Raw genomic sequence first — 13,717 nt, 5'->3', positions numbered from 1 at the left:
TCCCATTTATTCAGCTATGTCTTTCCTCATACATGAAAATCTAACACTACATTGGGAGGTTGTTGGGATATTTCTTTGGAATGTTAAAGGTGCCAATAGATGCAAGCTGGTAATTACATAGATATAGTGTTGTGCTGGAAAAACACAGCAGGCCAGGCAGCATCCGAGGAGCAGGAGAATCGACGTTTTGGGCATAAGCCCTTCTGAAGAAGGGCTTATGCCCGAAATGTCGATTCTCCTGCTCCTCGGATGCTGCCTGGCCTGCTGTGTTTTTCCAGCATCACACTTCTCAACTCTGGTCTCCAGCATCTGCAATCCTCACTTTCTCCTAATTACATAGATATATTAAATCAAGCGAAACTGTGGTTGGAAGACAAATTCTGTACCCCAATATTGAGACTCAAAGTAAACTGGAACTTTTGTGAATGACCGAGAGCTGGGTTAGGGAGATTGCCTTGTTTCATTCACAAAAGCAAAACCGTTAAGACTGTTCAGAGAATCAGCTACCTCCCTCCCATCCCCCAACTCCCTTCCCAGCTCCTCCCCCACCCACCACTCCCTGCCACCAACCAGATTAATTTCTCCCATTGACCAACCAGGTCGAACCCCCTACCTGTCTTCACCTATCCCCACTTCACCAACCTGGCCCCACGTCCCTCTTTATCTGCAGCTCCCCCACACCCACTCCCAGCCCTGAAGAAGGGTTCCATCTGAAACATCGACTGCTTCACCTTGTGATGCTGCCTGGCTTGCTGTGTTCTTCCAGCTTCCTGTCCACCTACTTTGGATTCCATCATCTGCAGTTTTTTTTTGTCTCAAACCTTCATAGAGTCAGTGACAGTTAATGAGCAGAGTATCTGCCTTTCCACAAGTTACTACTCCCTGAAGTTGGCAGAAATGCCGTAGAGAAAAATTTAATTTCTGGATGGGCTAGCAATCCTGGTTTATGAATGTAAACTGGGTTTCTAAATGTAAACTGGGTTTCTGCTGCACATTTGCTGAGGTTATGGTGGTACAGTGCTTGCAGATCTGAAAGGATTTGTAGCGCTTGCTTCCACATGAATTTTTAGAAAATCATGGATTTTCTTTGCTACCTGTCTATTGATTTCTAATCTTAAAGGGTGATCAGAGAGATTTGAGCTACAACTTAGTTTTGAACTGTGAAAGAAAATTCTGTATCATTGGGTTATTGAAGTAAATTTTAAATTGTCCTAATTTTACTTAGAAAACTTTACCAATTTTTATTTTCTTACAGAGTTCCATTCGTCATGGCTTCGCTTGATTGGCTGATTGTCGCGGTAGCTAGTTTCACAATATTTCAAATTATGTTCCATTACTTAAGTGCAAGGATATCTATATTTTTCTGCAAGAGTTATCAGACATTGACTGACATTCAGAAGACTGAATGGAACTCCAGGTATTCACTTTATAGGTTATTTGCAGGAAATATACAGCATATGAATAGATAAGTTCAACTTAAGGCACATTTGCAAACTTAGTGAAGTGTGTTGTTCCATAATTATAGCCTCAACATTATATTTTCTTTTATTAAATATCAACCAATGTTTTATTTAAAATTTTTTGCCTTTTTTGAGAGTCTCCTATGGCACACCATTTCCAGATAAATGATCCAGTGACATGCTCACGAATTGTGCTAGTTCTTCTATGCTTCTGACCAGTTGTAGATCCCTGAATATGGCATTGGTGGATGCCTGGTTTCTTTGAATTGCTTCCTTGCTCATGACCCAATGACTAGTATCAGAACTCTTTGATCATAACTTTATTTTCTGTCACTCATTAATATTGTTTAATCTTTTAAAAGTGGAAAACTATTGGGATGGGACAGAATTTTCTGATGAATGATGTCTCCTTCAAAACTTTATTTAGTACATTACTTTAAAGGTATAATAAAGAATGTCTAATAAACTGCAATCATAGAGGTGGAGTTGCATAATGGTAAAATCAGGCATACTCTTAAAAACAGGCTTAGATCACTTAATATATATTAATAGATACTGTTTCATTAAACCTTTTTTTGTGCTTTAAAAATGAGCAGAATGAGTAAAGAATAAGAATCAAACGAGTTTATTTTTCTTTGAACAATTTGAATTTCGCCATGATGTCTATTCTGACAAGGCTGTGTTTAGCATACCAATCCTGGCTTGATTCCATCCAAGTGTCTTCCCTGACTGTTTCAAAGGGCGCCTAGAGTTAACCATATACTGTGGAGTGGAATCACATGTAGGTTAGATTGTGTCAGGTTGGTAGACTCCTATCCCTGAAGGAGACAGAAAGCTTGCTATCTTCTACAAAAGAGTTTGACCGTCATCATTTTTTTCTTTTTAATGGTGCTAATACACCAGTGATCATATTCAATAAATTTGGTCTTACTTGCTATGCTGCGGTTTCATAGAAGAAAACAAATCCCGACAGTACGGAAGGAGGCCACTTGGCCCATCATGTCAGCACTGACGTCTGAAGAGCATCCCACCCAAACCCAGCCCCTCATCATGTCCTGTAACCCCACATCTGCCCTGGCTAATTCACCTAGCCTGCACATGTCTGGCCACTATGGGGTAACTTATCATAGTCAATCACCTAACCTGTGCATCTTTGGACTGTAGGAAGAAACCAGAGCTCCTGGAGAAACCCATGTAGACACAGGGAGAACATACAAATCCCACACGGACAGTATACCAAGGGTAGAATTGAACAGGGGTCCCTGGCACTGTGAATTAGCAGTGCTAACCACTGAGCTGCTGTACCCCCCTCCCACCCATTTCAGTTCATGACCTTTCAGTTGTCTCTTTGAGAACATAAATGCTGCAGTACTGCACCATTTTTAATCACTGACTGATTACATTTCTAAACAGAATAAGATGAACTGAATAATCTGGAGTGGGACAGTGCAAGGAACTCCAGTTTATTTGGCAGAGACACGCATCATAAACAAAAGAAAAAAATTCTTTAACGGAACTGGTTTTCTTACTGGATGCTCATTGTTTTAAAAGTGGGGGTAGATCTTATGGAATGGTGTTCATCTCAAATCATGTCTGTGATTATGTTCTGAAGTTCATGTGCAGATAGTAGATTGAAGAATGCACTGGATTGTGCTGTGGAATGTGTTCTGTTTAATGTTCAGAGTTAGAAATTTAATGATGTTTATTTCACAGATTCTCATTGAAGTCGATTAAGGAGTTTTTAGATTTTCTAACCTTTGATTGGAAAAGTAGGCTTCTATTCTCTGAATTGTTGAGTTTCTCACCAGTAGCTGATTGTACCTTCATGGTACAATGTCAGGGATTGCTCATGTTCTGCTTTTGCCAATATTTCTTTTTTTTTTGTCCATGCAAGGGCTCAAGTACCAATGGATTTGGTTTGACTTATTAAATCGTACAAATCAATTAGGAGAAAGTGAGGACTGCAGATGCTGGAGGTCAGAGTTGAGAGTGTAGTGCTGGAAAAGCACGGCAGGTCAGGCAGCATCTGAGGAGCAGGAGAATCGATGTTTTGGGCATAAGCCCTTCATCGTGCTAATGGCCAAAACGTAGATTCTCCTGCTTCTCGGATGCTGCCTGACCTGTTGTGCCTTTTCAGCATTTTTGTAAATTAATTTTTTGTTTGGGTGTTTGTGTAAAGCTTATAGAATTAAAATATTTCCAAGAGGGTGTAGATGTAATAGGTTTTGAGTTAAATTTTGTATGTCACTGGAATTGAGGGAAAAGATTGAGTAGGTTCTTTTTCATTGGTATATAATTGAGGTAAGAGTCGCTTTAATGGGGATATTTCTAACTGCAGACATGGGGATGCTGCCTGTTCTTGGTGAGTCCAGAACAAGGAGACAAAAATACTAAATCACAATTAACACATCAAATAAATAATTTAACAGGAATATCTTTGTGTAGAGCATGGTGTCAGGTGGATCAAATTGCTAAATTCTGGCTGAAATAAATACTATTCATACAATGAGGAGGAGGCTTAATAAATGAAGGAGAAGGGATTAAAGGGCTAAAAGGGAGCATTCACAAAAGTGGTTTGTCTAGGAGAAAGATAGGTGGGTAGCATGGACAGCACAGTGCCTCAGTGGTTAGCACTACTACCTCACAGTGCCAAGGACCCAGGTTCGATTCCATCTTTGGGTGACCGTCTGTGTGGAGTCTGCATATTCTCCCTGTGTCTCTTTGGGTTTCCACTGGGTTCCAATTTCCTCCTTCAGGTTACGTGGATTGGCCATGCTAAATAGTCCATTGTGTACACAGGTGGATTAGCCATGGGAAATGGGGGGTTACGGGGATAAGGTAGAGGGCTGGGTCTGGGTGGGAAGCTCTTTGCACTGCCAGTGTAGACTTAATGGGCTAAATGGCATCTTTCTGCACTGTAGGGATTCTATTCTTATATTATTTTACACAAACATAAATATCGGCATGAGCTCAACATCCTCTTTCCCATGATATGCACTGATTATCAAGCTCAGCGAGCTAACTTACATACTTATGCACTGATTATGTTTAACTTCATTGTAAAGAATGCTGCTGTGACCAAAAATGTCTGAACTATGGAATGAAATGGAACGATTCCTCCCTGGCCTACTTTTACTGAAATTACGAATGAATTTATGGTAAAGGTACATGTGATTTTGTTGTAAATGATAGATAAAATGCTCCCTGTTAAGCTGACAGGCTATAGAGAATGCATTGATCATGCCCAATCTATGTTTTTCCATTTTTTTAGGGTGGTGTCAACATTTCATGCACTGGTGGTTGGGCTGTTGAGTCTATATTTGCTGTGGTTTGATGATGCAGTTAATGCCAATCCTATCTGGTAAGATACCTACTTAAGCTAGGCTTGGTTCCTGAATTTCTGTGGCTGGAAATGTGTTGCAAAGTGAGGCATCTTTAAAAGAAACACTGAGAAATTGTTGCATTTTTCTTCGTCCCTAAATTTACCAGCGTCATGCCTTCTGTTACAACGATGGTGCTGGTACAATCCCCCTGTAAAAGTGATGAATCTCCTAGTGAGCAAAAAGGAAGATTTCAAGTTCTGATATCTCTCCTATAATGAACAAATTTAAAACTAATGTGGTCAGACATTTCTTAACAGGTACATACACTAAACTTTAACAAAAAGAGTGCTTTCTTATTAATGACTAATTATTTGTTTCTTTAATTATTTCTCCTGGCCATGTCAGGTCAAAACATCCAAGCCCTTTGAAATTAGTTTCACTCAGCCTGAGACTACCAGATCTGACTTGGACCTGCAAGGCCCACCTCAGCAACTCCTTGTTCCTTCAATCTCAAAGTCCTGTTTTTCTGTTCTCTTTATTTGAACAAACCATGAAACCATATCAGCACCCTGCTTGGCTGCAAACATAGAAACAGTCTTTCTCTCATAGCAGTTGATTTGCTTCTCCACACAGCATTTATCAGTTTTGTCTGTTTCTCTTTTTTTTTGTTAAAAATAAAAGCTGCCACAGGATTGATTTGTGTCACTTGGTATTTCAATAGATTCCAGATCAGATAGTAAAGGGTACATTTTACAGCATAACCACATTGTCTCGTCCAACATTCATAACACCATAGTGCTAATTTAACCTAAGCTTGTATCTAAAATGTAGTACTAAAATATACATAAAATATATGTGAAATCAAAATGGAGCATTGGCATTTAAAATTATAATATAATTATAAAGGGGAGAAAGCTTTGCCAAGAACTAATAATAGAGTATAGCTGAAGTACTGAGAGTTCTGGTCGCTGTTCTTTAGGACATATTACCATTGGAAGGAGGAGAATAAAGATTGTGTCAGGAGTCCAGGATGTTACCATGCCTCTAATAGTTGGTTTCTAAACACACATCACACAGATCTGGTTGGTGTTTCCTGAATTATGCAAGTTTAGTTTGCTTTTGGGTGGGAAGTGAAGGTTTGAGATTTTGAAAAGAACGAATGGGATAGATGAAGAGAGATGTTTTCTGCTGGTGGGGGGTCTGGAACAAGGGAACGTGACAAAATCATTCACATTATTTCAGAGCAATATTATGAATCCCTTTAATGAGCAAAGATAGTAACATGATGAATTGTAACATATCAGTAGATTTTTAGCCAAAGCCGTTCAGAAATATGAAGCCAAAATTGAGTTAAAGTCAAGATTCAGTCATGGTTTTGTTGAATTGTGGTACAACCTTGAGGATTTGAGTAGTCCACCTATTCTATCGAAAAAATAATCAATAATGTAACTTAAGTTCCCAGTATTCTTCAGGTTGATGTATATGCTTTTATTTAAAATGTCAATACTTAACAAAGTCACAAACTAACTGGAAGATATCAACATTCAGCAATGAGGCCAACTTGGCAAATAAGTATGAGGAAGGAGAGCTAATTTTCAGTTTAAAAAGATGTTGATGTTTTAGTTTACTCTGGTGTTTTCCTTTAAGGATAGAACTTGATCTAAACTTGCTAGGGATCCAAACACAAAACAACCATAAATCATTTAAGTAATTCCTACTTCATGCTAGTTTAGCTGACAAAAAAGATTGCAATATAAAATATTAACAACTTTTTTCCTTCTGAATTTTGAGCATTAATGACAAATGTCAATTTTTTTTTAAGGAAGATACATTTAATTTGACTACACAAAATGTTAAATGGTCACAAAATTATTGCCAAGTCTCAATTCAAATATCAAATAATTAGTTTGGAGATTAAAAGGCTGAGGTGAAAACTGTGGACAAAAACCTTTCATTTATGTTTGCCAATTGACCCAAATGCACATATGCCCTTTCAGCAAGGAACTAATGCAGTGTAAAGATTCCATGCAGAGAGTACCATTACAAAACAGTTTATTTTTTGCAAAATATAACCTTCAGCTTCTTGTTACTTGCAGGGGTGACCCTACACTGGTTAAATTAAATGTTGGTCTAACTACAGGCTACCTCATTTCAGGTGAGTACTTTTCATCTGAAGGATTTTCTTTTGCCAAATGCATTCCATAACCAGAATATTTTGTAATTGCTTGGAATTACAGCAACATCTGAATTTGGTTAGGAGCGAAGACATAAAGGGGGCCCTAATTCACAATGAGGTCAGATTTAGATGGTATTACAGTAGCGCTTTGACATACGAACGACCCCGTTCACAAACAAATTGGTTTACAAACAGAATTGTACGTAAAATTTTGCTTCAACGTATGTACGAAATTCAAGGTACGAATGCAAAAAGCCCATGTGCGACCAAGTGGTTTCATTATTTTGCTTTGCTACGCGCTTGTTGAACGCAAAGGCTCTCGGGCCCCGCGTGATCTCATTCAGTTCTTCTTTGGTGCGTGCGCTGTGAACAGCCGTCCAAGCATTCTTACACTATCTGAACAATGGGAAAAATTGATTCAGTTCGTGAACTTTTCAGTTTGCGAACCGGGTCCCGGAACGGATTAAGTTCATAAGTTGAGGTGCTGCTGTATTTGTGTAATGGAAATTTCTGATTTGGTTCTCTTTCTCTCCTTGAAAAATCCCACTGAAAATACAAGGCTTGTTGTAAAGAACATGTAGTGTTGCTGATACTGAATTAAGATTTCAGTCATAAAAATGTAAAATGCTTCATGAGCATTTGTAAAAATGTGATTTCTATTTGGGTAAATGACTGACATTTTAGGCTGGTTGAAAGATATATAACCCAATTGTCCAATCTGTCTGTCTTCGGTTGTCTGTGTATTTTCAAATTGGTAGGCTGTGATGAGGGGAATGTTGTGAGGACCCATGCCTGGTCCTGGAAAAGACAAGAAGTAATACCTCTATATATGCTGATTGTACAAAACTAGGTAAGATAAGCTGGGTGGAGGAGACACAGACTGCAAAGAGACATGTACAAGTTAAATTACTGGGTAATAAGGTGGTGGATGGAATATAATGCATGTGGTGTGAAGTTATTCACTTCAGTTGTCAGAATAGAAACTAGAATTTTTAAAAAAGCTGTAAAACTTGTAAATGTTGGTGTTCATGGGAACTCAGGTGTGTGTGTATACAAGGAACACACAGCAAGCAGTTGTGGAGGCAAATGACATTGGCCTCTTTTTATTCGAAGAAAGTTGGTGCATTGAATAAAGAAGTCTCACTGCAACACTGCAAGTCATTAGTGAGGCTTCATTTATCATTTGTAGTTTTGGACTCCATATTTAGGAAATATAGAGATCAATAATTAAGAAAGAACTAGATAAATGTTCAGATTTAAAAGGCACCAAGAGATAGGGATAAAAGAGAGGAATTTAGTGTTGAGATAGGGGATTAGCCACGATCCTGGTGAATCATGGAGTGGTCTTAAAGGGCCAAATACCCTCTCCTCCTACAATCTGCTTTTCCATGGGATTGGAGGCAGTATAGGTGGGGTTCACTGAATTGGTCCTTGGTCTGAAGGGTAGTCCTCCTGTGATGAGAAGCTGTGTAACACTTTGAAGAATGAGAGCTGACCTCCTTGGAACATACAAGATTCTCAAGGGGCTTGAGATGAAAGGTGTTGAGAGATTGCTTCTGTTGGTGGGGAAATCTAAAATGGACGCAGCCTTGGGATCAGCAGACAATCATTTTGGACTGAAGTGCAAAGAAATCTCTTGGCTAAAATGGTTGCAAATCTTTGAAATTATCTACCAGGCGGTTGTGGATGTTCTGTCATGAACATATAAGACTGGGATCGAAGGACTTTGGTCTCTCAGGAAGTCGAAGCATATGAGGAGCAATGGTGGGGATGGGAAATGGCTAGAAGAGAGCAAGGGGTGGGGAGGAAGTAGAGTTGAAGCCCAAGATGAATATGGTCATTTTCAATGGGGGAGTAGGTTTGAGGGACTGCAGGCTCTCCTCCTCCTATTTCTTGTGTAGTTGCTCTTGTATATTTCCAACATTTGACGTTCTAGTTTTATGGCTACTAAAATTACTACTCTTCAAAAAATCCTTGCCGCTTCTGTAAACTAAGGTTTACTTTTAACAGACCTGAAATGTTTCTTGATTTAATGTAGATTAGATTCCCTACAGTGTAGAAACAGGCCCTTCGGCCCAACAAGTCCACACCGACCCTCTGAAGAGTAACCCACCCAGACCCATTCCCTACATTTATGCCTGACTAATGCACCTAACTGTGGGCAATTTAGCATGGCCAGTTCACCTGACCTGCCCATCTTTGGACTGAGAGAGGAAACCAGAGCACCAGGAGGAAACCCATGCAGACACTGGATGAACGTGCAAACTCCACACAGACAGTCACCCGAGGCAGGAACTGAACCCGGGTCCTGGCATTTTGAGGCAGCAGTGTGAACCACTGAGCCACAGTGATATTTTAATAAAAGCTATAGTCTTATTTTTCCCCCAGTTAAATCTTTTTGTAAGGATGCAATTTCATCCATTTTTAAGAGTTCTGTTTTAGAAAAATGGCTTTTTCACCTTTATCTTTCATGGCATGTGGGTGTTGCTGGCACATTTTTTTACCCAAACCCAACTACCCTTTAGTAGCTTGCTTAATCATTGGACAATTAAGAGTGATCCATATTGCTGTGGGTCTGGAGTCACCTGTAAGCTAGACCAGGTAAGGACAGATGAATTCTCTCCTGAAAGGACATTTGTGAACCAGATAATCCGTGGTGGTTGTTCTGATTGTCGTTTACCGTTATTTGGTATTCCAGATTTATTGACCAAATCTTAAATTCAAGGAGAAAGTGAGGACTGCAGATGCTGGAGATCAGAGCTGAAAATGTGTTGCTGGAAAAGCACAGCAGGTTAGGCAGCATCCAAGGAGCAGGAGAATTGACGTTTCGGGCATGAGCCCTTCTTCAGGAAACCAGAAGGGCTCCTGAAGAAGTGCTCATGCCCAAAACGTCGATTCTCCTGCTCCTTGGATGCTGCCTGACCTGCTGCGCATTTCCAGCAAATCTTAAATTCCACTATCTACCTTAGTGGGATTTGAATCCATCTTCTCATAACACTAGCTTAGGCCTCTGGGTTACTAGTCTAGAGACATTACCACTATGCAACCTCCACATAATTTCTGTAAATCAAAATTTGAATGCTGTAATTTTAGAATTGATTTACGTTAAACTTTTTCTTATTGCCGCTGTGTAGGAGACACAGAAAAATTTATTGCTATTTGTCTGAGTTAAAATGCCTGAATCAGAATAACTTGATACCATAATCTTTCTCCAGTTTTTCTTCTGTTCGAGGTCCTGTGAACATAGGCATTTTTGCTTGTATCTTTTAGGAATGTTTGAATGGAGGCAGTGTTAGTGAGGGAAGAGAAGAATGAAGCAAAGCTATTTTTTAATGATCATTTTAGCTCCAAAAGGGTTTTGTAAATGAAATGATTTGGTTAAGGAAATGTTATTGCAGTCAATGATGATTTAAATGTCGATGATTGACATACTGATGTACCACTGTTACATGTCTGTAACTAAAGCGATACTGCTTTCACTGTAAGGAATTCACTGCTTGCTGTCCATGTAATTGCAAGTATTTATGTATATTTTACTGTTTGTTGCAATGTTGTGTCAAATATTGCTTGTTAATAGGTTGATAGAAGCTTGGCAGTTCAGGACAGTGAGCAGTTTTCATGCACACATGCAACAGCCAAAAAAACGAGTGATTTAACAAATCTACCACCACATTAGTGTTGCTTGAAATCAATGGCAAATGAAACAACTTTTCAAAGCTGGTCCTATTTCAACTAGGACATTTTGTACATATCCCATGTTGCGTTTCCAGCATTTGTAGTTTGCTCTTTTTATATCTTTGTTGAAAAATGTGACTGTTTTGGAATACTGGGTTCAGTTCGCCCTGCTATAGGAAAGATGTTGTGAAACTTGATAGGGTTCAGAAAAGATTTACAAGAATGTTGTCAGGGTTGGAATATTGGAGCTATAGGGAGAGGCTGAATAGGCTGGGGCTGTTTTTCCTGGAGCGTCAGAGGCTGAGGGGTGAAGTTAAAGGTTTATAAAATCATGAGGGGCTGGGATAGGGTGAAGAGCCAAGGAAAGGGGAGTCCAAAACTAAAGGGCATGGGTTTAAGGTAAGAGGGGAAAGATTATAAAAGAGAGATGAGGGGCAACTTTTTCATGTAGAGGATGGTGTGTGTATGCAATGAGCTGCCGGAAGAATCAATGGAGGCTGACACAATTGCAACATTTAACAGGAATCTGGATGGGTACATAAATAGGAAAGGTTTGGGTCAAATGCTGGCAAAGTTGGACAGAAGGGTCTGTTTTATCAGTCTCAATAAACCATACAGAATTGGGTGTCATGCTAATGATGCAACATTGACTTCTGCTGCAGCATTAAACAATTTTGATTCTTTAAATCATATCCTAAAAAGAACCGATATTACAAGAAACTAATCCTTTGCTATTTATATTTGTAGTGGAAAGCTATTTGTTGGGAGTGAATGGAGTTCCACTGATGCCAATGTTGTGTTGATACTGCACTTGAAAAGGAAACATTTTGATATCACTAGGGTCCACCCGATTAATAGGACTTTGTTGGAGGGCATAGAGAACTACACGTAGGAGGCATTTAGCTTTTATATGGAGTGTAATTTCTTTGTCATGACTGGGCAAATATCCTTTCTGCCAATGTTGTTGAAGTGTGGATGTGCAGTGTTGTTTAAACATGTTTTGGTACCCCATATAGTACTTAACTCGAAGTGTCTAAACGGTATTATTCAGTGACATTCTCTTCATTAGACAGTGTTTAAGGCATTGTTTGGGATAGGTGTGATAACTGCTATTTTCAAGAAGTTCAACAAAGGTGCTTGGGCAAATTCAATGTATTGGACAGGTTAGGGGAGTGTGCAAAGAAGTGGCAGCTGGAGTACAATGTGAGAAAGTGTGAGGTCATGCACTTTGGTAGGAAGAATAGAGGCATGGGCTATTTTCAAAATGGGGAGAAAATTCAGAAGTCTGAAGAGCAAATAGACTTGGGAGTCCTAGTCCACAATTCTCTCAAGATAAACTTGCAAATTGAGTCAGTAGTTGGAAAGGCAAATGCACTGATGGCATTTATTTTGAGATGATTTGAATATAAAAGCAGAGATGTACTTCTGAGGCTCAAGAAGGCTCTGGTCAGACCTCATTGTGTGCAGTTTAAGGTTCCGTCTCTCAGGAAGGATGCACTGATCTTGGAGCGTGTTCAGAGGAGGTTCACGAGGATGGTCCCAGGAATGAAGAGCTTAACATTTGAGGAATATTTAAGGACTCTGGGTCTACACTTGATGGAGTTTAGAAGAATGAGGTGGGGGCGGGAGGGAATCTAATTGAAACATACAGAATACTGAATGGCTTGGAGAAGGAACTCCTTTGCATCTCTGCTTCAAGTGAGTGTACCTAGTTCACAATTCCCCCACTCGTGGAAACATCTCAACATCTACCCTATCAAGCTCCTTCTGCATCTCGCATGTTTCAATGCGATAATTCTTCGAAATTCTAATGAATGAAGGCCTGATCTGTTTAGTCATTCATGGTAAGTCACCCCTGTTATCCCAGGCATCAACCCAGTGAATCTCTTTGGAACTGCTTCCAATGCCAGCATATCCTTTCTTAAATACCAAACCTGTGTACAGTACTCCAAGGCAGCATCACCAAGACTTCCTTCCAGTATTTTTAAACTCCAGCCCTGTACACTTTTGCCTTTAATCACTTGTTTCACCTGCATGCAATTTGTTTTTGTTTCACATACAAGAATATTCAGATTCCAGTTGTGCAGAAGGGTTAGTGGACTCGGAACATTAACTCTACTTTTATTTCACAGATACTGCTAAAGCTGCTGAGTCTCTGTTTTATGTTAACATCCAAACTGCTTTTTTTTGTGTATGGAGTCTCTGTCTATTTTAATTTGAATCTTCTCTTTTGTTTTGATTTGTCCTACCAAATTGCATGATCTTTCACTTGCCTATATTAATCTGCCAACTGCTAGGTTTTTGCCCACTCACTCACTTATCCTATCTCCTTACAGACTCCTCATGTCCTTATCATAATGTGTCATCCCACCTATTTTTGTATATTCAGCAAATTTGGATTGTTTACCTCTCAATCTTCTGAGTCCTAAATATAGATATTAAATAATTGAGGCCTTAAAACAGTTGAATGTAATTCAAGACTAAGATGAACAGATTTTTGATTAGTAACGGTAATGGAGGAAAGCAGGAATGTGGAGTTGAGGTTTATCCAATCAGCCATGATCCCATTGAATGGTGGAGCAGATTTGATAGGTCAAACGATCGGCAGGTAGCTCTTCTATCATGCAGTGGTTGTGTTCTTGTGCAACTCTGCATTATAGAAAAATCACATTTTAGAAACAGTGCTTAAACTGTTGGCAATATAATTGTGTTAGAGCCAACACATGTTTTAAAAGTTTGCACTTCGGAATAATGTCGGCAATTCATCATCGTGTTACAGTGAATTCGCGCTACTGAAATGCTAGTTATTGCAGAACGAACTGTACTTATGCTCCTACACTTTATGGTTTATTATGTGGTCAACTGTTTGCAATAAATCTGTTTTCAAAGCTGCTGTAAAGTTGTTTGAGCAACTGAATAAGCCTCTGGACCACATCTAATCTCTTTCTAATTTTGGTTTTATGTTGTTTTTCTAGATTTCCTACTTATTTTATGGTATTGGGAAGCAATTGGAGACATATATTTTATTATCCACCATTCAACAGCGCTATATGCTTACTACTATGTACTGGTGAGTGCCGTAT

The 13,717-nt window shown here is 39.2% G+C and overlaps 1 protein-coding gene across 2 annotated transcripts in view; it reads left to right on the top strand.

The window, feature by feature from the left end:
* The window catches only part of tlcd4a (TLC domain containing 4a), a 57,174-nt gene that overhangs the window by 10,672 nt on the left and 32,785 nt on the right, over positions 1-13,717 (top strand). For both annotated transcript variants that reach the window (XM_072574608.1, XM_072574607.1), the window contains 4 exons: positions 1,256-1,417; positions 4,732-4,821; positions 6,880-6,938; positions 13,610-13,704. In XM_072574608.1, coding sequence (XP_072430709.1) covers positions 1,269-1,417; positions 4,732-4,821; positions 6,880-6,938; positions 13,610-13,704 — 393 coding nt within the window. In that variant the 5' untranslated portion in view covers positions 1,256-1,268. The remainder of the gene's footprint in view (positions 1-1,255; positions 1,418-4,731; positions 4,822-6,879; positions 6,939-13,609; positions 13,705-13,717) is intronic.

Source organism: Chiloscyllium punctatum, chromosome 7, assembly GCF_047496795.1.
Source record: "Chiloscyllium punctatum isolate Juve2018m chromosome 7, sChiPun1.3, whole genome shotgun sequence".
Classification (NCBI taxonomy): domain Eukaryota; kingdom Metazoa; phylum Chordata; class Chondrichthyes; order Orectolobiformes; family Hemiscylliidae; genus Chiloscyllium; species Chiloscyllium punctatum.
The sequence above is the reverse complement of the archived record's forward strand: the minus strand, read 5'-3'. Positions and strand labels throughout refer to the sequence as shown.